The sequence below is a fragment of the Ostrea edulis genome, chromosome 10 (assembly GCF_947568905.1).
Source record: "Ostrea edulis chromosome 10, xbOstEdul1.1, whole genome shotgun sequence".
Lineage (NCBI taxonomy): Eukaryota > Metazoa > Mollusca > Bivalvia > Ostreida > Ostreidae > Ostrea > Ostrea edulis.
In genome coordinates, this window is record NC_079173.1 from 33356779 (window position 1) to 33382942 (window position 26164).

Here is a 26164-nt window from a genome sequence, read left to right on the forward strand (position 1 = left end):
TTGAATTAGCGCGCTCGCTTAATTTACAACCGAGTCCGGGCACAGGCACTAGAAGTATGGATATTACTACCCCCTTCTTTTTAAAATATTTTTTTGGTGGCAATTTCTCTGAAATGTGTGAATTCCCGGTTTATCTCATCCCTCTTTCGATTCATGTAATCGTTTCACGCTTTTTGTAAGCTATAGAGATTTGCCATCCACCGGTATATAATAAAATACACGGTAGAAGGGTGTTGTATATAGTTTTGATATACACAGAACATGTCTCAGGGGTGTCTGCAGAGTTTCTGTGGTCATAGTGATTGAATAATGGATGTATTCCTAATGGTAGCTGACACACAGTCTACACCCACCTCCTCTTTCTCTCTCTTACTCTCAGTCATTGACTCAATGAACAATTTCTTTTATAAATATAGTGGTATCATGAATTGATAATATAAATTATCTCAATAAGTTGTAAAATGTGGAAATTAATGTGCGAATTATTGGTTGATTTCTGATTGTGTAATTTATAATACATGTATATAGAGGGGGGGGGGGATACAATTATATATATTAAAATTGCATTGTTCAGGGGTCTTTTTTTGAAATTTTGAATTATGAGAAAATGGCAGTTGTCAATGCTATCAAAGCTTCCTCAAGATCTAAAGAATGCCTGCAATTATAGGCTGCTATTGTTATCAAAACATCTCTCTGTGGTCTCTCCAGACCACAGTCTCTGCAGATGTCACTCCACCTGAAATCTACTGTTAAAAGTTTGACACACATTTGACCACATGATTTGTGGCAGTTTCCAAAAGGCTGGTGACGTCTCCGCATGAATGTCGAATAAATAAAACAACATGCATATACATAACAGAAATTTTCAATGATAAATTAATGATATCCGCGCATTCAACCCTGGTCACATGACCTTCGTATCCTTGACAATGGACAGTCTATAGGGAACTTGTACTGCCTCACGTGTAAGTTAGTCATGTGGTCACACAAAGGAAAACGGGCTGTTCGTTATCGGTCGACAGTTTTTCTTCATTCTCAAAATAGGTCGTTCTGTTTAAAATATTTGAAAGAATTAAAATGCAATTGGCTTAAACTTGAATTACCTTCCCTAAATTTTTGCTTCCCGGTTTGCTCCTATACTGTAAATTTTGAAAACGAACAGTAATCAATCTCATAAATTCTATAAGCAATACAAAATAGAGAGTTGGGCAAACACGGACCCCTGGACACACCAGAGGTGGGATCAGGTGCCTAGGAGGAGTAAGTATCCCCTGTCGACCGATCACACCCGCCGTGGGCCTATATCTTGATCAGGTAAAAGGAGTTATCCGTAGTCAAAATCAGTGTGCCAAGAACGATCTAACAATCGGTATGAAACACGTCAGACATTCTTTGACCCAATGATAGGTTGTATTGGCAAAATGCTGACTTTAAACGAGACTGTTGAAACCCTTGCACCATCAATTTATTTGTCAGTAGCTTGCCTCGATTTAAAAACTGACCATACACAGAACAAGCTCTTGGGTATTGGATCAGTTGAGATATATAAACACCATATGCAGGTGATAATGGAATATTGTTACATAAATATGGAAAGTTGACGACTGAGAAGCTAACTCATCCCGTTTGTCATAAAGGCGAGTTGTTAGATTGTCGTTAATATCTACTTTCAATAAAATATCTAAGTATGAAGCAGAAGTGGACGACTCTGTGGTGTCTTGTATTTCCAGTTCACTGCATGGGATATATCGAATCGACATATGCATGATAATGATTATTGTTAATATCGTCGTCGATATATCTAAATGTCGAATTGAAGGCCACAGCAAGAGTTGTTTTCTTCTCACGTAGAAGTTTTTGAATAAATCTGCTTCATAGGAATATAAAAACAGGTCAGCTAACAAAGGAGCATAATTCGTGCTCATGGGAATTCAAACAGACTGTTGGAAGACCTGATCACCAAAGACTACGAAAATATTGTCAATGGGGAACGCCAGCATATTTTTTATTTCAACTTCAGAGTACTTGTGCGTGGAATCAGAGTGGTGTTTAACATAGTATTTTTTTTTTTGGATGACTGATCATTAGATATGAGTATTTCCGTTTTCCATTTTTGGTGAAGAAGCAACTGTCTATGATGTCAAAAAGTCAAGTCTTTAATTTATCGTGAGGAATGGTCGTGTAAATTGCTGAACAGTCGGACGTTTTGATGTTGTTGATTTGAGAAAAGTTTTGCGATTTCAAATTTACTAAAAGTTCTTTATAAGTTTTTAGAATCCACTTTTGATTCACACCACTTGACATCATTTAAAAGTTGATAATATCATTCATCTTTTTTATGATATCAAAGAGGAATAAGATAATTTGGGGTGAAAATGTTTGTTGTTGATCTTTGAAGATTATTTCAAGAGTTTTTCTATGGGTCTTGGATTGAACTAACTCGAGTCTTCACTAATCATGTATACAATGCATATGATTGATTATAATTTCACTCACGGAGACGTCACGCCCGTTTTGGGTTCAAACTTCGTGATACCATATATATCAATACATATACATTTATGGTATCAGAGAGTTCGGGCCTTAAACGGGCTTAGCCCCCGTGACGTCATCATTGCCGGCGAAGGGCCGCAGAATTTAGGCCCTTCATCGGCGCTTATGACCTTTGAGCAGGGAGGGACCTACCATGACACAGGACCCCGGTTTTTGCGGTCGCGTCCGAAGGACCACCCATTTGGTGGCCTTTAATGACAAGCAAGGGGTACTAAGGACCTATACTAACCCGGGTCCACAAGGGAATAGAATGTATATGAAAACTTATCATATACAATGTACATGAACACTTTTATAGGGGTTGGATGATCTAGTACAATAGGTCTTGAGAAGTTTAACACATTAGAAGTGAACGAAAGTCGCCAGACAACAAACTTAGATCAAGAGCTTCATCTGACTGCAAATTTAAATTTTTTTTTCACACATTCACACGGACAGACATTCATACTAAACAAAGGCTAGAAGTAAAGAAAGTAGAAAAAATTGACAATGTACTCTGGCTGAGTTCATAAATATCATACTATAATAATTAACAATCAGATATATATGATGTAATACCAAGGTTGTTATTGAAAAAAATACTACTTTAAACACACTATTGATTTTACCTCACCTCTTACGAAGAAAAAGGAAAATTATAACAAATGTATATAATACTAAAAGGAAGCATTTTAGGATATTTTTGTTTTAACATAGTTTACATCATACTTGAGCTAATGTTTCAAATAATTTCCATTTCTTTTCAAACTGATCTGCACAATTATATTTACTTGCAATTTGTTTTTCCACTCTGTATACATTAGTCCAAGTGGCTTTAAATTTACTCAATGACGATCTCCTGTACATTTGGTTAAGTATATATATAATGTTTCAAATGGTAATTTACAAAGTTTACCATTTTAATTTTCAAACATCCAAGGATAAAAGTTTTATTATCAGTTATACTATTGAATGAAAAGGTTTCTGTAAACCATCATTGCACATTTCTTAAAAAAATACTGACTTTTTCACAATCATACATAATCAGGCCCGTACCCAGACTTTTTCAATGGGGGGTGCATACATTTACGGCGAGCGGTTTGGGGGCCGCTTAAGGGTCCAGGGCGAAGCCCGGTGGGGGGTCCTGGGGGGGCGAAGCCCCCCAGAAGCAGAAGCGAAATGGAGAAAAATAAGGGTAAAAATGCTCTATCCTGGATGCAATTTTTGCTTTTTATTTACTTATTTAATACTCATAAATATGAAAAGGGAAACATACTAAAATTGGTCATATGTAAGGAAATGCTGGTCAATAATGTGTTCTTGTCTAATGAAAGTTATTTATTAATTATATGAAGTTGGACTTTCAGTTTTGCTTTTATTTGCTTAATATCCCCTAGCAGGTACCAAGGATCACTTCTTCTTTAAATTCATTCACAGAGCCAAGATACAAAATATGAAGTAAAACATGTATACATGTTAACATTTTTATTCCCAGAATGTCTGCAAAACATACCACTGATCAAGACTCAATTCGTTTAAAAAAGAAACCGAAACCGGATACGATGTTAACCGTATTTCTTTACGCATAGGCAATATGTATTGAATTTATTTCGTGATATTCCTTACTGTGAAAGTAAAAGCTAGGGATTTTAGAAAATATTTGACTTTAATAGTGCTTGATGATTTACACAGCCGACTTTAATAGTGCTTAATGGTTTTCACAGGGGGGTTTTCTTTGCTAGAATTCAATATTTTGTAAATTTTTCTATTATTGGTTTTATTATCTAGTAAAGGTAAAATGTGTAAGGGAATAGTTGGTTCTTGTTCTTTAATCAGGTGATCAATATTAAAATCTTTCATCATTTTCTTTACTGCTTGTGTTACTCCAAAAAATTAGTTTTAATATCAAATATTGTTTTGAATTGAGCACATTTATATCCCCTTTCTCATCCAGTAACGAATTTATTAAGTAAATATTGTTTTTACTCCATTCCTTCAAAGACATTAGTTTTTAATCTACTTTAAAGTTTTTCATTGTACCAGAGAACAGTTTTACCAATTTTTCTGGTGTCAATTCATTTTCAAAATAATTCTCCATTTTTTTCCCAAAGAAGCCAAAATTTGTTTTTTGATTTTTCAATATTCTTTAATGCAAATGTTGGGCCATATCTAACGACTTGACTAATATTGGTATCTTCGCCTATGACAAATTGCCATTTTGCTGAAGTCGCAGCAATTTTTTAACCCAAGATATATTTTCGTACTTGCAATAAAATTTTCTATATTTATCATGTTTAAACCACCCTTTTCATATTCCTGGGCAACTATAGACTTTTTTCCTTTATGAACAGGGCTTTTCCACAGGAATTCAAAAAATAGACAGTTTAACTGGTCAATAGTATCTTTTGATGGACTGCAAATTTGACGATGATTGCATAATCCCTCACACTTAACTACTTCTGACTGTCCGCTAAGAAGTGCAGACGTAAGTGTCCGTTCAGGGGAACTAAGTGCAGACGTAAGTGTCCGCTCAGAAGAAGTGCAGACGTAACTGTCTGCTCAGAAGAAGTGCAGACGTAACTGTCTGCTCAGGAGAGCTCAGAAGTGCAGACGTAACTGTCTGCTCAGGAGAGCTCAGAAGTGCAGACGAAACTGTCTGCTCAGGAGAGCTCAGAGAAGTGTAGACGTAACTGTCTGCTCAGGAAAAGTGCAGATGTTGTCCGTTTTGGTTGCACTACAATATGAAAAGCTCTGTTCGTCCATTATAAAACACAGAACAAGAGCTAACTCATGACGAAGCCAAACTGTGCATTAGAGCCGACAGTGCCACAATTAACAGTAAACACATATACAAGTTTGTATCATTCTCACATCAATGTAAATTATCTGATGATTCTGATTAAATCCAGGCATTACTTATTAACACACACATCAAAGTCTGCTGGTCTTCAAAGACCACAAAAGACAAATCTATAAGTAAACTTCTCAACATTTTATTTTCATTTTCTTTCAGCACAACACATTTTTTTCTTGAGTAATAATCAACCCCCCTCCCCTTTATGTTTGTGACTCTCTATTTTCTTGCATAAGATACATATTTCTTAATACATGTATAAAATGAGATGAGAGTTAAACAGATTACTTTATACATGTATAAAATGACACAATGGTTGAACGATTCTCTCACACAATGAAATATCAGACACGTTACAACACTGTCCCCACTTCTCTAGTCTCGTCACTCCTGGCATGTACAGAGACAAATTTACAATTGTCATTCCAACACCAATCCACAAACACATAATGAGAATTAAATTTTTTTGGGAGGGAGGGGGTTAAACCAGTTGACGTTCATAACTTAAAAGACAATTAGATTAGAGGTCACTTTGAGAAATGAATGAAGACAATAGCATGTAGTCACACGTGACCGTCCATTGTATGTGACCCTGCAGTTTACACACGACCTTCTATTGTATGTGACCCTGCAGTTTACACACAACCTTCCATTGTATGTGACCCTGCAGTTTTTGGAGTACACCATTTTTCATTCTAATCACAATCATTCACAACAGTGATTTGTGAATTTTTTTAATTTACAAAGGTTTGCATAGTTTTATATATGTGCCTCCTACTCATTTCATGCAATACTACTTTGAACTTTTTCAGTAATATTCCCTCCATCCCAATCCATCATATCAGACAAACGTTCACTGCCCCACGAATACCCAAGTCTGTCAATGTATCCATTGTTTACATAGCTGCTCATCTAATAAAGGGGTTTTCTTTCTTTTCTTTTTTCCTTGTAGGGTACGAAGTTCAGCAACAGGTTGCAAATTGCCAAAATAAAATTTAGTAAACTTTCGCCCTTTTTACATACCCTGTTGTGGGTATTCATTCATTTACAGAATCTATTGACAAAACATGATCCCTTACATTCCTCAAATTTTACACCCACCAAATATAAACAGCACTCTGCTATGCATTAGTGGTTTTTACACCACAATACTTTGTATTACAAAACTACAATCATGTTTGATATAACACAAGAAATAGTTCACTTTCATTATGACTGTTGAAGTGTAGAACAACCAAAGTAATTATGTACAGAGTCGGGAGAAACGCACATGCACACACACAAACACATTCCGAAAACATACTGAGATCATATCTTATTTGATAAAAGTTGAACAATGGAATCAAAATTAGATATAACATTGAAATGCAATTCAAAATCAGTGTACTGAAAATTTTAAATTAAATCAAATTCAAATTTATCTAAAAGAGCACACATAGAATTTTATGTAGAATTTGAATATGAAAAGCATGTTTTTATCAAACTCAGCAGGTCATATCAGTCAATTGAGCCATTATATGAACCATCTACTTGTTCTACTATAGTAAATTATATCACAGCACTTGTCACATGTGAACATCACATCAGGCTCATCTCATCTAATCAAACAGTGGTTTACAAATGCATCATCCAATCAGAACTGTCTTAACAAGATCTGTTTGACAGTCTTGTTCCATTACAAAAATTAGCAATGAAAAAACTTTCACATCTTCACACATCCATCTCTCATCATGAAAATAGTGAAATGTCTATCTCCGTGAAACAAATTGAACAAAATTAATGAACCAGAACAAAATTAATGAACCAGAACAAAATTAAATAACAAATACATATCCCACAAAACTAAGAAATAAACATCATTGCCATTTATTTTTTTTTCAAAAAAGAAATTATCTTCTATACAACAAATTCAACATGAAACAAACATATTTCTCCTAAAACATCTTCTCTTATAGTAACAGAGGTAGACTGATTCAGGTAGAAAAACTTGAAACAAACCCTCAATGCCCAATGTATCTGCAGACACTTAACTACAGATTTACATACCAAATAATTGAGGAGAGGGACATATCTTTATTTCAATCTTCCATAAACTTCTGACATGTCAGACATTTTTGAAAAGCCAAATGGCGACTCGTGATTTAAAAAGAAAAAAAAATTGTCTGAAAAACTTTTTTTTTTTTTTTTTCATCTTTTCTCCTAAGTTGTCAATATCAATTCATGAATATAGCAATGTTTAAATGAGTATATATTTAATGATTTTTATACAAAGAGTTGCCATGACACCTGCTAATAAAATCACAGATAATTCTCTCCATCATTGTTAATCCTTCTGTCACAGAAGCCTTAGTAACGAAGGCCAAATTCAATTGGTTACAAATTGACTCTCCAGATCCACATAATTCCCCCTAAAATTAATATGCTACGCCTGATCACTTTCTCTGATGTTTAAACTTCAAAAGGGTATGTCACCGTGATGTTTCAATCTTCTTCAGGCATGGATCAAGCATTTCATTGAAGGTCCGATGGTCTCTAAATATAGGGCATGGATCCAGCTCTCGTCTGGTAACATTCCATAAATCCATTCCTTTTCTGAGGTTCTCGTTCTAATCAGGACTTAGCGCTGACATAATCACCTGCAAAATCATAACGTGTATTCATAAATATCTAATGGCAAATATTCAAATGAACATTTGAGTTGTCTCCCTTCTCAATTGATGGGTCACACAAACTGAGCAAAGCAGAATACAGAAATCGTTTGACGAAAATTTGAATATTCCTAAACACCAGAGACACCTGAAAAGGTGGACAAACAGTTGCATGCTTCAACATTTTTCTTGAAATGACATGATCGAAGCAAGACAAATGCTTTTTTGACTTCATGATTCGAGACATTGCAATAGCTTTCAGCCTGTTGTGGTGACATTAAACAATCGAAAGAAAATACCCCCTCCACACCTATAATCAATGTTTCTCAATATAAATTATGTCCTTGTTAGCAGACATGTTTTTTTTCTTCTTGCTTTGTTGTATATGTAGTCTGCAGGTTGCACAAAATTACATTAGATCCCTTAGTTTTTATACTCTACACTTCTACTGAATACGAAATGTGATGTCACAAGACATGCGATTATATATTTTTTTTGCAAAATATGTACCAAATAGAAACAAAATGTGGAGCCCAGAAAAATAACAGAAAACAGTATTGATTTTGATTCACCAAAATCATTTTCATTGTAAATACTCCAATGTCTGATCAAATTGTTGTACACACACACACACACGCACGCTTACCAAATGGCTTCAGCACGAGGAAATTCAGAATATCTGACAAGGACACCACTCCGTACATCTTCTGACCTTCATCCACCACAATCAACCGATGAACCTGAAGAGAATGTTGTAAGTATACATAGGGTCAAAACTTGAGCAATGAGAGTCCATTACCACCTTGTCTGCCATGTGTTAATGGCAAAATTGTAGCATCTCAATGATCATGAAAATTATCTTGAATCAAATCAATTAGATGCCCCATTGATAATCCATTAGACCCCTATTGATAATCCATTGGAACCCTATTAATAATCCATTGGAACCCTATTGATAATTCATTAGACCCCTATTGAAAACCCCTATTGATAATCCATTGGAACCCTATTGATAATTCACTGGAGTTTATGTGGTTTGTATTTATTATTATTATATTTACCTCTGCTTTGACAATCTTCTCGATCACCACTTCTAGAGTGTCATCTTTTGTACATGTAACGACTCCTTCAAACCAGCTCTCCTGGAATAGCAATAACAAAGGTAAGAAATTATGAAAAACATTGAAATTGATCACCATTAAATTTTTGTGCAAAACTACATGTGAAGGGCTAATAGGCCTTTATTCTCCGAGAAACAGCATGTTCGTGACCTCACAAAACGTCTATACTTGGTACATTGCACCAATATATACCCTTTATAACATCAGAAATTTAAAGCATTGAATTTGAATGCAGTATCAATTTACTGGATTCATGATTTTATGTAAATCGGTGCCTTAAAAAAAAAAGCATTTCCTATAAACTTCTTAAAGGGACTGATTCACGATTTTCCTCCAAATTTTATTTTTCATTTTAAATAATCGAAAATCTACAGTCTTAATAAGTTTAGAAGGTTTCACAAAAAAATTAAGTTATACAGTATGACAGAAGCTCATTATAGAGACTTTATTTTTTGTTTTGAAAACAAAGATTGAGGTGTGTTATTGTTTACGGGGTTTTCAAAATAAATGGATATTGGTCCAAGTTCATCATATATATCACATCAAGTATACTTTAGGTCAAATGTGTTATTTAAAAGTTAAAATTTGTGATTGTACAAAATGAAGAGGCTTTAAATTACACAAAATCAACGGTTCACTGGTTTGTTTGTTTACATAAAAAGACTTGAGTCTTTGTTTACATAACACAAAATCAAAGCTAAAATATTGCTCTTATCCTTGCATTGAGACGGTGTAAATTTTGGTTGTCAACATTAAATGAGCTATATTTTTAATTTTTGACATCAAAAATGAAAAACATTTCTTTCGAAAAACGTGAACCAGTCCCTTTTAAAAGATATAACCAGAGTATGACCAAATGTTTTTCAAAACATGATCCACATTCTGTTTTGAAGGTAATTGTCCAGAGGCAAAATCAAACAACATTTTCACATCATTGTTATCATTACTTTCCATGTTAAATCACTAAACAATGTCAAATAACACAAGCCGGTTTTTTTTTTTCAAGAGGGGTGGGGATAGGTGGAGGGTCGCAACCCAATACTTTTTCCACCTAAAACTCTCAGAACCCCAAATGACGTTTTTATGGTAATTTTTTCATTGTTTAGTAATGAGATCACACCTGTGTCTTGTGCTGCAGGGCCTGTTCCATAGTAATGTCAAGGTCATTGTACGTCTTCTCGGCGGCTAAGTTCTGAAAAACAAAAGAGGTGTGAATCACCACTTTACACACAGCAGGAACAGCATACCTTTACATAGCAAGTTCTGTTGTGTATTGTGCCATTTCTTACTGTGGCATCCATTTTCACAATTTAAAAAAAACAACCAAACAAACAAAAATCCTCGTGGAAAGTGAAAAATGTGACAAACTAAAGACTGCACATTCTGTGATGCACTGAGTGGACGTAATATTCCTTTTCTGCAGAGGAAAGGATACTTTTAATATCTGTATATACTTTATGATTGCACGGAGAAGAACCCGGTCTCATTCATGAAGTAAATTCCAAAGCACACAAAAGAACATTGAATATCCTCTACATAGCTTCAAAACTGTTCTTCTGAGGCATTGACTTCAGATTTTACATGCATCTATAAATATACATGCTAATCATAAGACCATGGGTATCATAAGTAGAGCTTCACACAAAGAACAAGGAAACATTAGGCTACCTTAACAATGTCCGTTTCCTCAGATCTCAAGTTTAAATTTTTTATCCTCCATTAAAAACTAACACAAAATTTGAATACCCTTGCACATCTGTTGAATTGCCGACTTTTGTGGAAGTCAAATATTCATTTTTTGAACATGCCCACAAATTAATATTCTCCAGCAAATACCATGGAAGACAACTCTCCGACAACCCCTAAATTTTTCTCATTGATCTATCAGAAATCAACTAAATTAACAAAAAGATTCTCCATTGCTGTAAATTACATTTTGTTTTCTCATAAATTCACAAGCTGACTTCATTAATAAACCTGATGAGAAAAGATCGCAAAAAATAAAGTCAAGTAAAAACGAACTGGACTACTAGTCAAGTAAAAACGAACTGGACTACTTACAATGACATCAAACTTGGCGTAAATATTAATGACCTTGCCCTCGTCATCACAGATTGGCAAGGCAGAGATATGATGCTCCACAAACAAGTTTAGGGCTTTGATGATAGGAGTCTTGGGAGTTGCCTACAAAAACATGAAAACTGCTAAAAAAGAACCATTTTAGAAAAATGAAAGTGATACTAAATATTCCTCGATGAAAGTTCAGCATTTCCCTTAGCTAAATTCAATAGCTTTACAACACACATTGATGATAAAGTTCTGAGGTTTTTAAATCCATGGCATAGTCAGAAGTTTTCATTATTTTCAAGCTATAAAAATCAAACCTAGTTTTAGTTGCATAGTCAATCAAGATCCACCCTCCTAACATAATCCTAACTTTTGATTATCAATGACAGGCCTTACCTTTACCAAGTTCTTGAAAGTTCCAATGGATAATTCCTCCAGGGTTTGTCTCATAAAGCTTGGCTTTGGTAACTCATTGATCTGGTAGGAAGACCGAATACAAATGTCATTTAATGAAATCACATCTTGTGTCGCATATAAAGCACCATATTGATTTACATGGATTAATTTCAAATTACTGAAATATTAGAAATAAGGACGGCATCCTCCCATGATTACTTACATAGATATATAGGAACCTGAGAATGCGTTTGTGTGTGAGGACATAAAGAGCGTTGCCAGTCGACCGGTCTACAACAGGAAGCCTGTGCACCTTACAGGAAATGAGCGTCTTAATGGCTTGGTACAGATTGGCGTCGGGCTCGATGCACACGAACGGCCGCTGTTTATCTTTGAGTTCCTCTCTCCAGGTCTGGATGCGGTGATTTTCCAACTCCTCCATTTTAATTAGCGGTGATTTGTAGTATTTATGTAGGATATTTATAAAGTCTGTAATGGTCAACATCCCCACATAATCTTGCTTGACACTATCCCATAATGGAGCCGCTCGCACACCATTGTACACTAATGCAAAGAAGGCTTTCTTCACCTACAAATAGTAAAAAAACAAAGATCTAGTAACATTAGAGTGCCAAGTCTTCAACTCAAAATACAAGAAACCTCATTTTCATAAAATGCAGCTGTTTGTGTAAATCATGCCAGATTTCAGTGATATCTCCCCTCCCTCCTAACAAATCCAAATTCTACGCTGCCCTAAACAATAAAATATCTAACCAATAAAGCTGCATTAATCTGTCGACTAAATGGGTTCCATAATGATTTTGTTTTGAGGAATTAATCGCAAATCTGAAAGAATTAGCCTGCCACAACCCAATGGAGAGTCTCCTAGCAACAGTTCATATACAAAGAAAATAAGGCATGGATGAAACATAGCACACAATACATGATGGTGATGCTAATTTACTAAATCTATACCACAACTAAACAGGACAATCTACCCCATTAAAATCTTTGTCGGATGGAATAGCAATTAAACAAGCTATCAATTCACAAACTAATTGGACAATGCAATTGAGAAAAATGGTCGAAAAACTGACATATCTATATTCAATATCTGCAGCGAGTGACATAAACAATTATAAGCTAGCTCTTAGATTCCATTTTTATCATCTAGCTGTGTCAATGTAAAGACTTGGCTCTGATCCAAGGACACAGCGAAAACAGCACAGCCATGTTCTATCATTTGAATATCTCATGAATAACTATCTTAAACTGAATGAAATTTGATTGGAATACATCAACTGCGAAAACAAATTTCATACATCATGCTATGAGGAAGAATAACTTAGAACAGCCTAGTAAAATAACTTTCAGAATGTATGTCAATATGTTCGATTTTGTAAAAAAAAAAAATGTTTTCACATCTTGTAATTCAGAAGCCCATACACACAGATAAAAAGTGAGATTCAATTGGTTCAAAATATCCCCTAATATTCTTTTGGACTGTTCAATTCACTACAAGTCTTAATGTATAACATATTGTTCACTATGAACAGGTAAAGAACGTTATTTATATCTGTATAACACAGCGAATTATGAATTTTGATAAGTACATTAACAGCACTTTTAACACCTGTACGATCATTCAGTTCTTAACCAACAGCCATTACTTAATTTCAGTGCAAAAGGCATTCTAATTAGCATCTTGACATTACTGACGACGCAGCATTTCAAATAGAGAAATCATTGTGAACAAAACATGTGTAATGCACTCCATATCACATCGCTGTCTGGGCAAAAGGGCTCATTTCCATGAATTAAAACTAAATTTGAATACTGTGGTTTAATTAACTTTTATATAACACTCCCATTCAAATCATAATCTACATAACTCATACACACCTTAACTGCAAGATGAGCTTTTTGTACATGTAGGTAATAAAAAAGACAGAAAGGTAATCTAAAAACCATTCCTCAAACAGGATTTGTGACCTTGACCTTCATTTCCCCTTAAACTGTCCATTAACTAGACTTAATGCTCTTGCATGGCTCATCCAAAGAGGAGCACAGTCAAAATACAGCACACCTGAATACCACATTTATACAAGATATCTGTTGATTATAAAGTCCATGTTTTAAAAATATGACCTACTACTGTTTTTCTTCATTTCAAATTCATAGCCTGAACAAATTTTTAAAAATAATTTCAACAAGTGACTTTACCCTGAGGACAACATCTGACCATAAGCAACATTTGTGCCAGGTATGAGTTTCTCATCTCAGCATTACATACTCCCCAACAAAGTAATGGACAGCAAGAGATGTGACGATTTCTATATATTCCCCAAACTTTGTTATATGAAATTTGACCATGTAAAGTTTCAATGATAAAAGCTCATCAAATGATTGAAATACTGTAAAGGAACAGGCGACCTCATACACTGTATCAGAAGAGCTATCCCCCAACACTGCTAGGAACGGGCGACCTCATACACTGTATCAGAAGAGCTATCCCCCAACACTGCTAGGAACGGGCGACCTCATACACTGTATCAGAAGAGCTATCCCCTAACACTGCTAGGAACGGGCGACCTCATACACTATCAGAAGAGCTATCCCCCAAACACTGCTAGGAACGGGCGACCTCATACACTGTATCAGAAGAGCTACCCCCTAACACTGCTAGACACTTGGCCTATAAATCGAATTCTAGGATACTGTAACTGTGCTCCTGGTGCTCCATGCTGTCTTTCTGTATAATCACTCCGACATTCATGGTCGGCAATCCTTGTATTTTTTATCTACTTTACATGACAGTGTAATGTTAATTTCATCCAATCCAGCTCTCCATCATTACAACTATGTACAGAGTAAACATACTGATCATAAATACCATTTTGCATTCATTATTCAAACAGAACTCTTTTGTTTTGAGATTCAATGTCGGAGCACTGAGTCCTCTTAAACTGTTGCCCACCAAGATCATGAAATGCCTGTATCTACACATCTTCATGCCTAAGCATACTTACATTTAACTGGGTGTCAAATATAACTAATTTGGCACTGGTTGGAATTAAGTCGTAACATTTATGCGCTCTCATAAATTTTGCAAATGCTTGGTCAATGTTCTCATCTACAAAAACAAAAATACACCACATAATGGTCAAAATATGTTAAGATTGCAAATTCCTTCATGAACAAGAAAACAAACAAAAATAAATTGATTTACATTGCCAAAATATAACAATAAATTAGAATGACAATACTTTGTAACATTCAATATTGCAAACGGTCCATGGGCTACATTGCTCACCTTGTCCCTGCTGTTATTCAGCTGTTGTGACTTTTCAAATATTATTCCCATGCAAATTTTGATTCCATATTGTGTCACAACACCACCATAATGCAAAGCAATCATGTGAGGTCTTGTCATAAGGAATCTATACACAAAATATGAAAGCCCTGCCTTCATACATTCAGAAGATAATGCCTAAGTTCACTTTTCTAAAGAGTAGGTCAAAATCCTAGGTCATGGTAAGGTCACAAGGTCAAAAACTTTGCTACCAAAAGAAAGGTCTTGTTACAAGGAATGCATACATGAAATATGTATTACTCAACATTCAAAAGTTATAAACAAGACTGAAGGTCACAAGGTCAAACATCAGGTCATCATATGCAATTTCTTGCAAAAGGAATATGAAAGCCTTACCTTATATAGTTCAGGAAATATTGCCTGGGTTAGGTTAGTTTTCTTAAAAGTATGTCAAACTAAAAGTTAGGTCACAAGGTCAAAAACTTCTGTACCAAAAGAAAGGTCTTGTCACAAAGAATGGAATGCACATATGAAATATGAAAGTCCTTAGGCCATTCAAAAGTTATGAGCAAGGTTAAAGTTTCCCACAGACAGACAGGACAAAAACAATATCCCCCACCCTTAATCATGAGGCATGAAAAAAAATTGAATCCACACAACTTAGGACTGTTTGCATTTTGAACAAACTTAAAATTTGCACTACCTGACATTGAAGTTTTATATGTGAAAATCTTTTTTTTGTGAAAATTCTTCTCAAGAATAACTGGACCATGATTGGTCATGTATATGTGCAAACATCTTCAGGTAGTGCAAATTTTAAGTTTGTTCAAAATGCAAACAGTTGTGTGGATTCAAGTTTTATTTAACTTTAATTATTTAAGGCCATATTAATTCTTCCCTGTATGTATATTATGGTTACCATTTTTGTCTCTTGTTGAACTTTTTAAAAAAAGAATAACCTCGACCGGTGCCAACAGTTTGTTCACACATCAGAATGTGTCAGCATAAATTGTGCATCAAGTCAACACCCATCAGAATCTACCACACAAAAGATCCCCCACACTGTGTCACCACTTTTAGCATTTTTTGGCCATCATTCTACTAGTAATAATCCGGTATCTATCTTCCTGCAGTAAATGCAGTGTGTGTTTCGCAGATTGCAATAATTTATCACACTACAGCTCTGTCTTAAGGAGAGGACACAATCAAATTTTATGGAGGCAAAATGAGAAATTGTTAGACATCACAAGACACATTACAGTGTATAAATGAAGACAAATCCTCGAATCCTTTTAGACTAAAACTTGTGATAAATTGAACCGATACACACGTCTATGAACCATGCTCTTTCAACTGAAGTAAACAAAAACTGATAAAAATTTATAGAGAATTTCTCCCGCACTGTTTGATGCTTTCCATTATATCACTTATTATACAAAAAACATTTCCTGAGGGCAAGGTCAAGTCTTATGGTGGCAAATTTTACTTTGACCTTGTCCATCACCTTGACCTGAATAAAACTCTTGACCCCTATTTCACCGCAAATGATGTCTTAACCTACCATGACCTTTATTCAGTTATTGATTAACAAATAGGTTAAAAAAGAATGTTCCTACTCCTAGCTCTACCAGGAATAACATCTGAATGGCTTAAGCAGTAATTAATTCTCACACTCACCTAAATCTTCTATCTCCATGTTCGACATCTCAGGAAGATCTCCCTCCAAATTGAACTGAAAGAAAAAAGAACTACACATCATGAGGATGTTCTGTGAAAAAATGGAAATGAAATTTGACACTGTGCAGCCTCCTGTAGAAGACAGGTGATCTTCCTCCAGTGTATTTAACAGACAACGGGTAAAAATAACACTGGTGTGTTACTTCTCAAAGCTTTCTAGATACAACAGAAATTCTACATGTAAACATTTGTAAATATTAACATTATCTGTCTTCTGCATTTTCTACATTTGTTCCTTGTTCTGTTATTATGTGACACAACACAGAAATGTCTGTAGTCACCACACAACACACAAATATCTGTAGTCACATGTCACCACACAACACAGAAATGTCTATAGTCACATGTCACCACACAACACACAAATGTCTGTAGTCACATGTCACCACACAACACAGAAATGTCTGTAGTCACCACACAACACAGAAATGTCTGTAGTCACCACACAACACAGAAATGTCTGTAGTCACCACACAACACAGAAATGTCTGTAGTCACATGTCACCACACAACACAGAAATGTCTGTAGTCACCACACAACACAGAAATGTCTGTAGTCACCACACAACATAGAAATGTCTGTAGTCACCACACAACACACAAATGTCTGTAGTCACCACACAACATAGAAATGTCTGTAGTCACCACACAACACACAAATGTCTGTAGTAACATGTCACCACACAACACAGAAATGTCTGTAGTCACCACACAACACAAATATCTGTAGTATCACGTCGTCACACAACACAGAAATGTCTGTAGCAACACGTCGCCATTTGATTTTTGTATTAGTGCAGGACTTACCCGTACAGGAGGGTCTGAGGATTTGTAGATGATGGCGTGTGTGTGATCATTGTTAAGAAAGGAGGGACCCTTCATGTTGGGCGGGGCTGATTTGGGTTCATTGGGATTGGATGTCTTCTTTGGAGATACTGAAAAATAAACAGCACAGCTCAACATACATGTATTCACCACAATAAAGCGTACAGTTCAACATACATGAATTCACCACATGAATGTATGACTTGTGATACTGTACATATGTACCAAATGAATACGACTTGATACTGTACATATTTACATGAATGCATGACTCATGGTATTGAACATATATACCACATGAATGCATGACTCACGATATTGAACATATATACCACATGAATTAATGCATGACTCGCGGTATTGAACATATAATCACATGAATCACAGTACAGATCTAAGTTTACTGTAGGACACTTGACAGTATGTGTTTAGGTACATGCTACATATATTTTAACAAGTACTTATTGAATTAGAAATACACATCACAAGTAATGAATTTATGAAAGTCTACAAGATATCAAGAGAAAGAGAGAAAACTTTCTCCATTAAATGTCAACACAAAGATCCTATCACAATCAGACCCATTACACATATGTTCAATATTCATAAATCAAACAATCTACCAATACAGCTCATTAATTTTATGACAAGATATAAATCTTCACACCACTGGGATCAATATATCATACAAGTGAATTATTTTAGGGTCGCTTTGACTTATATAGTTAAGTTTTTTAGTAGTTGGTACTGAGTCTCTTTTAGTACATTAATATGCCGTACATGCAACCCTTCACATCGGATCAAGTTAGTTACACAAATTCAGATTGATTTTCACCTTAGGCTATTAGTTTTTTTCCTTTATTTGACATTAGAAAATTTCCAAGTCATAAAAAGCTTCTTTAATTAAATATTGATTTTCTTGATAGCATTTGAAAAGTTTGAAACAACTAAGCAAATCATGAAAGACTTGCTTGCCAACTGTCAGTATGGGTCAACCCCCCTCCAGCTCTGTTTTAAATTCCTTTACACTTAAGATTGCTTGATAAACGACTCTTTCTATTCCTATTTCCTAGATATATAAAATTCAATATTTCCTTCTCAACATCATCTACTCTCACTCTAAAATAACAATGATCATAAATTAGTATATAATAAAAAAACAAACAAACAAAAAAACAAAAACCAAAACACGGACCACATTGACAGATCTATACTAATTGATCTACTGGAGCACCAACCACAACAGGTATATTTTGTTATAAATTGCTTACTAGCAAACATGTACCCAACAGTCTTCAGGCCACTCGGTTAAAAACCTTTAAAAGAAACATTATCTTACAAGCTCACAGCACTTTATTAAATAAAAGGTTTGTGATTTTACTTCTCAATATCACTGGACTACTAGAACAAAAAACCAAAACCAAAACTTGAATCCTTGCATGACCTTTTCAGAAATGACTTATTTGAGGGTCATTCTGCATCCTCTAGTCAAACGTAGCTGTATGGATGGTAGTGACCCCATTGGGAGGTAAGGGTGACCCCATTGGGAGGTAAGGATGGCCCCATTGGGAAGTAAGGGTGATCCCATTGGGGATAAGGGTGACCCCATTGAGAGGTAAGGGTGACCCCATTGGGAGGTAAGGATGACCCCATTGAGAGGTAAGGGTGAACCCACTGGGAGGTAAGGATGACCCCATTGGGAGGTAAGGATGGCCCCATTGGGAAGCAAGGGTGATCCCATTGGGGATAAGGGTGACCCCATTGAGAGGTAAGGGTGACCCCATTGGGAGGCAAGGATGACCCCATTGAGAGGTAAGGGTGACCCCATTGAGAGGTAAGGGTGACCCCATTGAGAGGTAAGGGTGACCCCATTGAGAGGTAAGGGTGACCCCATTGGGAAGTGGATAGGTGTTCGCTAGTTTGAATAATTATCTTTTCATTTAAATCCAAGTTCATGAAGATGTCATGCTACCCAGCATGTGTATTATTTATCTATAGCAGTATGGTGATTTCCCTCCAGCTGTGATGAATACTATAATGGGATTAGGATAAATACATAGTCTTGTAACAGCTGTTACTTGTACACTCAGCCCATCTTGAAAAATATGTGTTTCCCTTGCTTGATTCTATTATGACATTTGGGTGTTAGATATGTACAAGGCAAAATCTAGAGATTACTGAATATTTACATTCCATTGTTCCCCAAATGTACAAGGCAAAATCTAGAGATTACTGAATATTTACATTCAATTGTTCCCCAAATGTACAAGGCAAAATCTAGAGATTACTGAATATTTACATTCAATTGTTCCCCAAATGGTTATGTTGGCATGCTACCTTTTAATGGGAAAGCGTCACCTCCCTGGTGGACTCATTTTACCCTACTTAACACACTACTCATATTCTGTTCTAGTATTTTAAAAGTCAAGGACAGGGCAAAGCCCTTCAAACGGTGCTCTCTCTCTCTTTCTCTCTCTCTCAAAAAGCTGGCTGTTCAATGTGCAGGGCTGTTTTTTAAACTACTGACACTATTATCGACTTCCACTATATATATAATACAGTGATGCAGTTACTAATCTAACATCTCATCTTGCCAGTATGCAATTTCTCTTTTTTTACTACTTTTGTCAATTTGCAAGCATGAAAGGAGATAATTTTAATACATTAATGATTACATCTTTCCTTCTTCCAGAACTCCATCTTGTTGGGCTTGATGAATTGATCTCCTCCTCTCAGATTAAAATGTGTTGTTATTAATCAGATTTCTTCATGTTAACTTGGACTAGGCCCAGCAATCACATCAACATATTATGTGGTGATGCCTCCCAAGAGAGCATCCAGGAAAACTACACGATACCCACAAATACTGATCCAAACTACACAATATCCACAAATACTGATCCAAACTACACGATATCCACAAATACTGATCCACAAACTACATGATATCCACAAATACTGATCCAAACTACATGATACCCACAAATACTGATCCAAACTACACGATATCCACAAATACTGATCCACAAACTACACGATATCCACAAATACTGATCCAAACTACACAATATCCACAAATACTGATCCAAACTACACGATATCCACAAATTACACGATATCCACAAATACTGATCCAAACTACACGATATCCACAAATACTGATCCAAACTACACAATATCCACAAATACTGATCCAAACTACATGATATCCACAAATACTGATTCACAAACTGCGCAATATCCACAAATACTGATCCAAACTACACGATAACCTATACCAATCCACAAACTAGGAATAGCCCACATCGTAAATCAACCTAGCTCTTTAGAAAAAATACAAGTGACCATTCAGTAAAGAATGAGACTGTGCAAGTATACGACCCAAAATAAAAATTTTCCCCATTTCTCATGATATAAAGTCAAGAGGTCAATCATTGTGGGATATCCACAACACTGAGCTGTTCTACATATCCAGCATCCGTTACCAGATATAACCGGATATAACCACCATACACCTGTTCCTACTCCATCACAACACAACATCCAGCCTCAGAGAAGCACACAGACCACAGGTTATAAAGCATCCAGCCTCAGAGAAGCACACAGACCAAAGGTTATAAAGCATCCAGCCTCAGAGAAGCACACAGACCACAGGTTATAAAACATCCAGCCTCAGAGAAGCACACAGACCACAGGTTATAAAGCATCCAGCCTCAGAGAAGCACACAGACCACAGGTTATAAAGCATCCAGCCTCAAAGAAGCACACAGACCACAGGTTATAAAGCATCCAGCCTCAGAGAAGCACACAGACCACAGGTTATAAAGGACACTTCATGACCTACTTTCTGACAACATACCCTTTTATTACGCAATATTGACCTACATTCCGTCCTGCGCTGCTCTACATGTGGAGGTTCATCAGTGACCAACACTAACCATATAATGGAGGTTTAACCATCTTATTTCAGTGCTTGTTCTTGGTTATGATTTTAAACCGGTTTTATTGCTCTTAGTTTGCTGAGGACACCGGGGATGACTGGGTTGTGAATTATTAAAGACTTATTGATCATCCACACCAGTAATTTAATAGTCCCTCACCTCTGGAATCAGTTCAGGCATTGATCTGTAGGTGGGTAGTCTGACAAGCCTCTAACCTCCCATTTTGAAATTTTCACATATACAGATGTACATATTTACATTCATACACTAACGAATATCATTTGAAAACAGTATTGGATTTTTATGGAACATCTTTTTTTTAAATTCACAAAACAAATAGATCTACTGAGTGAGTTAGCAATTGTTATGAACATTCATGGTGGACTGACATTTGTTCGAGTTTGTCCGATGAGACAGGTAAATTTTCTATTATGTCATTTTGGAAAACTTACTTATCGAATCTTAAACACACTCTGGACATTCCTCTGTAGACATCAGATGTACGCGGTTAGTGTTGCAATATTGTCCATTGCATATTACCGGTAAGTTAAATCCCATTATTTTATTTGAATAACATTAACAAAATGTTTTATTATATCTGGAAAACTGGTAAATTTTTCTGCTGACAGGTTGAAATTAAACCCTATTAGTCCGCCTGGACTGGTGACATAAAAATTTAGTTTCACGCCCTGTACTTAAGTTTAATCTTCTATATAAATTAAGAAAGCTAAATCTTATGATGACTTGTTTTCTGTTGAATCATAGAGTGAAGTGTTCACTGAAAACTTCAGTCTGTATAAACTAGCATTTCTACATCACCATTTTAAAAAAATACATATAATGGCCACGTTTCAAAACAATAAAACTGTTTGTGAAATATGAAAGCCCAGTAGCACTAACCATTCAAAAGTTACGGCCAATATAAGTGGGGTTTTTTTAAAAATAAAAGTAGGCCCAACTCCAAGGTCAAAACTTTACGATGTATGAAATAAATAATTATACATATACAAACATGTACATGTAATAAAGCCTAAAGATGTGGCCTGGCCAAATGTATAAAATAATAATAAAATTCAATCAATGAATTTTGCTTCCCTTGAACATTTAAATTTAGTAATACGCAAATGCCAAATTTAAAATTCAACCTGAGAAGATTTTCCAGGTACAGAGGTTACCTGTGGAGAGGAAAACCTCCTCTATATCGTGCTTCACATCGACTTTTTATGTCTGACCTTTGACTTTTTTAATTGGATGCTTACTAGTGACACAGCATTAAATTGTAATTAATACAGTTTATCTGGTTTCTTAGTGTGACATTGGTATGCATCAACAACCTTAAAGACTATGTTGCAACAATACAACATTTTTTATCATCATATGGTCTGTAACTTTGATGAAATTCTAAATGGTGTTGCCTTCCTCTACATGAAAATACACACTTCAAAATAAATTCCCAGACTCACACAAAGATATTGCATCATCTGACAAAAATAGCAACTGCATGGTCTATATTCATAGTGATGCCAACAAAGCTCTCCCTACACTATTCAACCTCTGGTCAATATATATATATGTTATATGTATTGATCCCATCGTAAATCTCCAGGACTAATGATATATATATATGTTATATGTATTGATCCCGTCGTAAATCTCCAGGACTAATGATGCACTCCACAATACAGTTAGGAGACTCATAAATCAATGATAGGACCTGCAAGATTCAATCCTTCCATAATTATACTGCACATGTCATCTGGCTAGAAGTACAATTACAATTCACCAGATCTTAACCTTTATGTAATGACCTTTAATAAAGTTCACCTCTGCATTTTCTGTCCCAGCTGTTGAAATGTGCCATCACAAACCCTGGTACCCCATACAAAAAATTCTTCTAGTGTCAACTGACATGCAATGTTTTTACCCCTAAATTCCAATTCAAGACTTTAACCATAATTCCGACAAAGCAGCAAAATCACTTCTACATTGTTTATTTTCAGTTTGTCAAATTCTTAAAAGTTGCAAATCGATTATTTTAATGAATTTATTTCTAAATTCTATCCAAGAATATTAAAACATTTAAAGAAGCATCAATGCTTAACACAGTCATTATCTATTTCCAACACCATGCACTTTTATTTCATACAGGGAAACTGTTGTCAAATGTTCCTAACAAATCACGAACAAGCTTTCAGAAGTCACATGCCATTAAAAGATTCACGATCTCAATTTATCACCGACGTGTCCCTTAATCGTTATCAGGGTTAAAACTTTTTTCTTTTCTGTTTTTCCTCTCTCTCTTTCAGCCTTTTACTTCAAGGTTGTTAAGATAACGCTGTTGATCTGACCAAATTTGGGTGATAACAATGTAAAATGGGTCATGAAAATAAGCCAACATCTTTGACAAAAGTGGTTTATAATTTTGTTGAAAATGATTAATATTGCAATCTTGGTCATTAATTTTAATAAAACTAAATTGCGCAAGATTTTCTGACCATGCACTTTCAAATCATTTACATTATCACAAGATATGATGTTAACACTCGATAACAGTTACTAAGTCTTGCACAAGTGAAATAAAGTGTTCCAGTGAACCGGATCTTATCTCCCTAGCACCTACTCACTCAAACACTCACTGGTGACCTAAATTAAAAGTAAACACTGTTGTAATCATCAAATATTCTCCTTCAAACATATTTTTTTAAAACAGCCATTTAAAGCAATCAATTACTCAGGTTTAAACCCCCTCCTTCCCTCTCTCTCTTATGGATTAAATGAAGTATACTGCGGCTTGAAATATCCAAATTTAGCCCCATTAGGAATGAAATGCTAAGGAGACTAATATTGACATGCCCATTGTAATTGAATGTCTTGTCATATGTACCTTTATAGCTGCCCTCGTACTTTTAAATTGCCATACCTCGGTGACAATAAACTTGTCCGACTAAGCTGATTCAAAAAGACTTTTACTTTAGTTTCTGATAATTGTCCCTCTTCTTCAGAGGTCATACTCACTTATCTTGAGCCGCAGACTTAATTTCCTTTTCTTACTCATGTCGGGTTTTGCTTCTTGAGACAACGTGATTGCAGTTTACAGTGCCACACAATTCAAAACAACAACAAACTTTTCAGTCTGTCTCACGCCTCGATGAGCACCAGAGTCCAATCGCGTGCCTATAAAAAGTTCTGTGTATCAAATTGATAAAGGAGCCTGTTGGCTTGGAATCCCAAGGTTCACAGCCTGCAGCCAGAAAAGCCTTGCAGATAAAAATCATAAATCCAAAAAGTTCTGCTCAAGACACGTTCTTTCCTGGTGTGTTGAACTGGGAATCAGCTCCAACATTAAATGCAAACACTGTCAATGGCTGCAAATTGCTGTCAATTAACTAAATCAAGATTTTCCAATCCTGCACACAGGCACATGGCTTCTCCATGAAAAACTGTAAACATTAAACTCGGGCTGACCTTCACCTCTCTGTTTATTAGGTTATCCAATCAATGGCAAGATATTGTGTCACATGATCCACAAAAATAATGTCAATACACACCTCCCTGTTCAAGCATTTTTATTAGATATTTCCAGCTAGGATTCAACAGCAACAGGGGTTATCTCAAAAGCAGCTTCCCTTACTGATCAGCTGTTACATACAGTATTCAGATAATGTGATTCTCTAGCCATACCCAAAAATCTATTGTACAGGATAAGAATTTTAAGTGTATGATTAAGCATGTCCGCGAGATGTCTATACCTCTGTAAGAGTGCACTTTAGTGAACAAAGAGGGCAGGCACTTGTAAATCAGCAAAAACTAGTCGCGTGCAGTTAAAACGAATAGAAGCCAGCCTAAAATAACTTCAATAATTGCTATCCACTTCATAAAACAAAACCAAGTACCTATAGTTCATGTAAAACCATTATTAACTTGAGATAGATATGTTTCTAGTCTTAGATAGATATAATGTTTCTAGTCTTAGATAGATATAATGGTAAGAATCTGGTCATTAAAATTGCCATGTTTAATAATAAAGTCACATTCGCTTTCCTTTGAATAGTGTGATGCTGTTTAATGAAAACGGAACTCTGAATGACACATTGCAGATTACATCCACAATAAATCTTCTAAAAGTCCTCCATATTAAATGACTGCTGACTTAAATGTGATATAGCTCTGTTCTACACATACATTATCAAGCATATTCAACAATTCCCATGATTATCTCCCCTTGCCAGTTGATACATCTTGAGAGATCGAGATAAAAGAACATCCAGTACTGATGTATTAAATAATCCATTAACATGCATAGAATCATACACATCAACATGTAACCAGTTCCCTCTGCAAAATGAATATCATATCAAATTTCCTCCTTTCATCCATGCAAATTCATGCAGTGACACTAAAATTCCAGCATAACCTTTCTGATACATAAAGCACATTCTATGAGAGTTCACTGTCAAAAAGTCTCGAGGTAATTCACTGGTCTGCATGGCTACCCTAGGGCAAGAGACAGTCAAACGGACAACATAACCATGATACAAGGTCACACAGTAAAAAATCATTGCATGAAATGTAAGGTCTTGCCATAATTAAACCTTTTATTAGCAGTTCAAAAGTTATTGACTAGTTTCACTTTTCTTTTAAGTAGGTCAAAATCAAAGACACCAAAAGATGGGTCTGCATCCATGAAATATGAAAGATGTATCACTCACCATTCAAAACTTATGAGCAAG

The 26164-nt window shown here is 35.5% G+C and overlaps 1 protein-coding gene across 23 annotated transcripts in view; it reads right to left on the bottom strand.

Moving 5' to 3' along the window:
• Nucleotides 1–5509: 5509 nt before the first annotated feature.
• LOC125665844 (5'-AMP-activated protein kinase subunit gamma-1-like) overlaps nt 5510–26164 on the bottom strand; it is a 167787-nt gene continuing 147132 nt past the window's right edge. For 22 of the 23 annotated variants that reach the window (XM_056151053.1, XM_056151054.1, XM_056151052.1 and 19 more), the window contains 10 exons: nt 17476–17603; nt 16609–16663; nt 14648–14751; nt 11842–12207; nt 11619–11699; nt 11217–11339; nt 10276–10347; nt 9096–9176; nt 8681–8774; nt 5510–8022 (listed from right to left, as the gene is read on the bottom strand). In XM_056151053.1, coding sequence (XP_056007028.1) covers nt 7997–8022; nt 8681–8774; nt 9096–9176; nt 10276–10347; nt 11217–11339; nt 11619–11699; nt 11842–12207; nt 14648–14751; nt 16609–16663; nt 17476–17603 — 1130 coding nt within the window. In that variant the 3' untranslated portion in view covers nt 5510–7996. The remainder of the gene's footprint in view (nt 8023–8680; nt 8775–9095; nt 9177–10275; nt 10348–11216; nt 11340–11618; nt 11700–11841; nt 12208–14647; nt 14752–16608; nt 16664–17475; nt 17604–26164) is intronic. The other variant, XR_008798982.1, reaches the window with a different exon arrangement.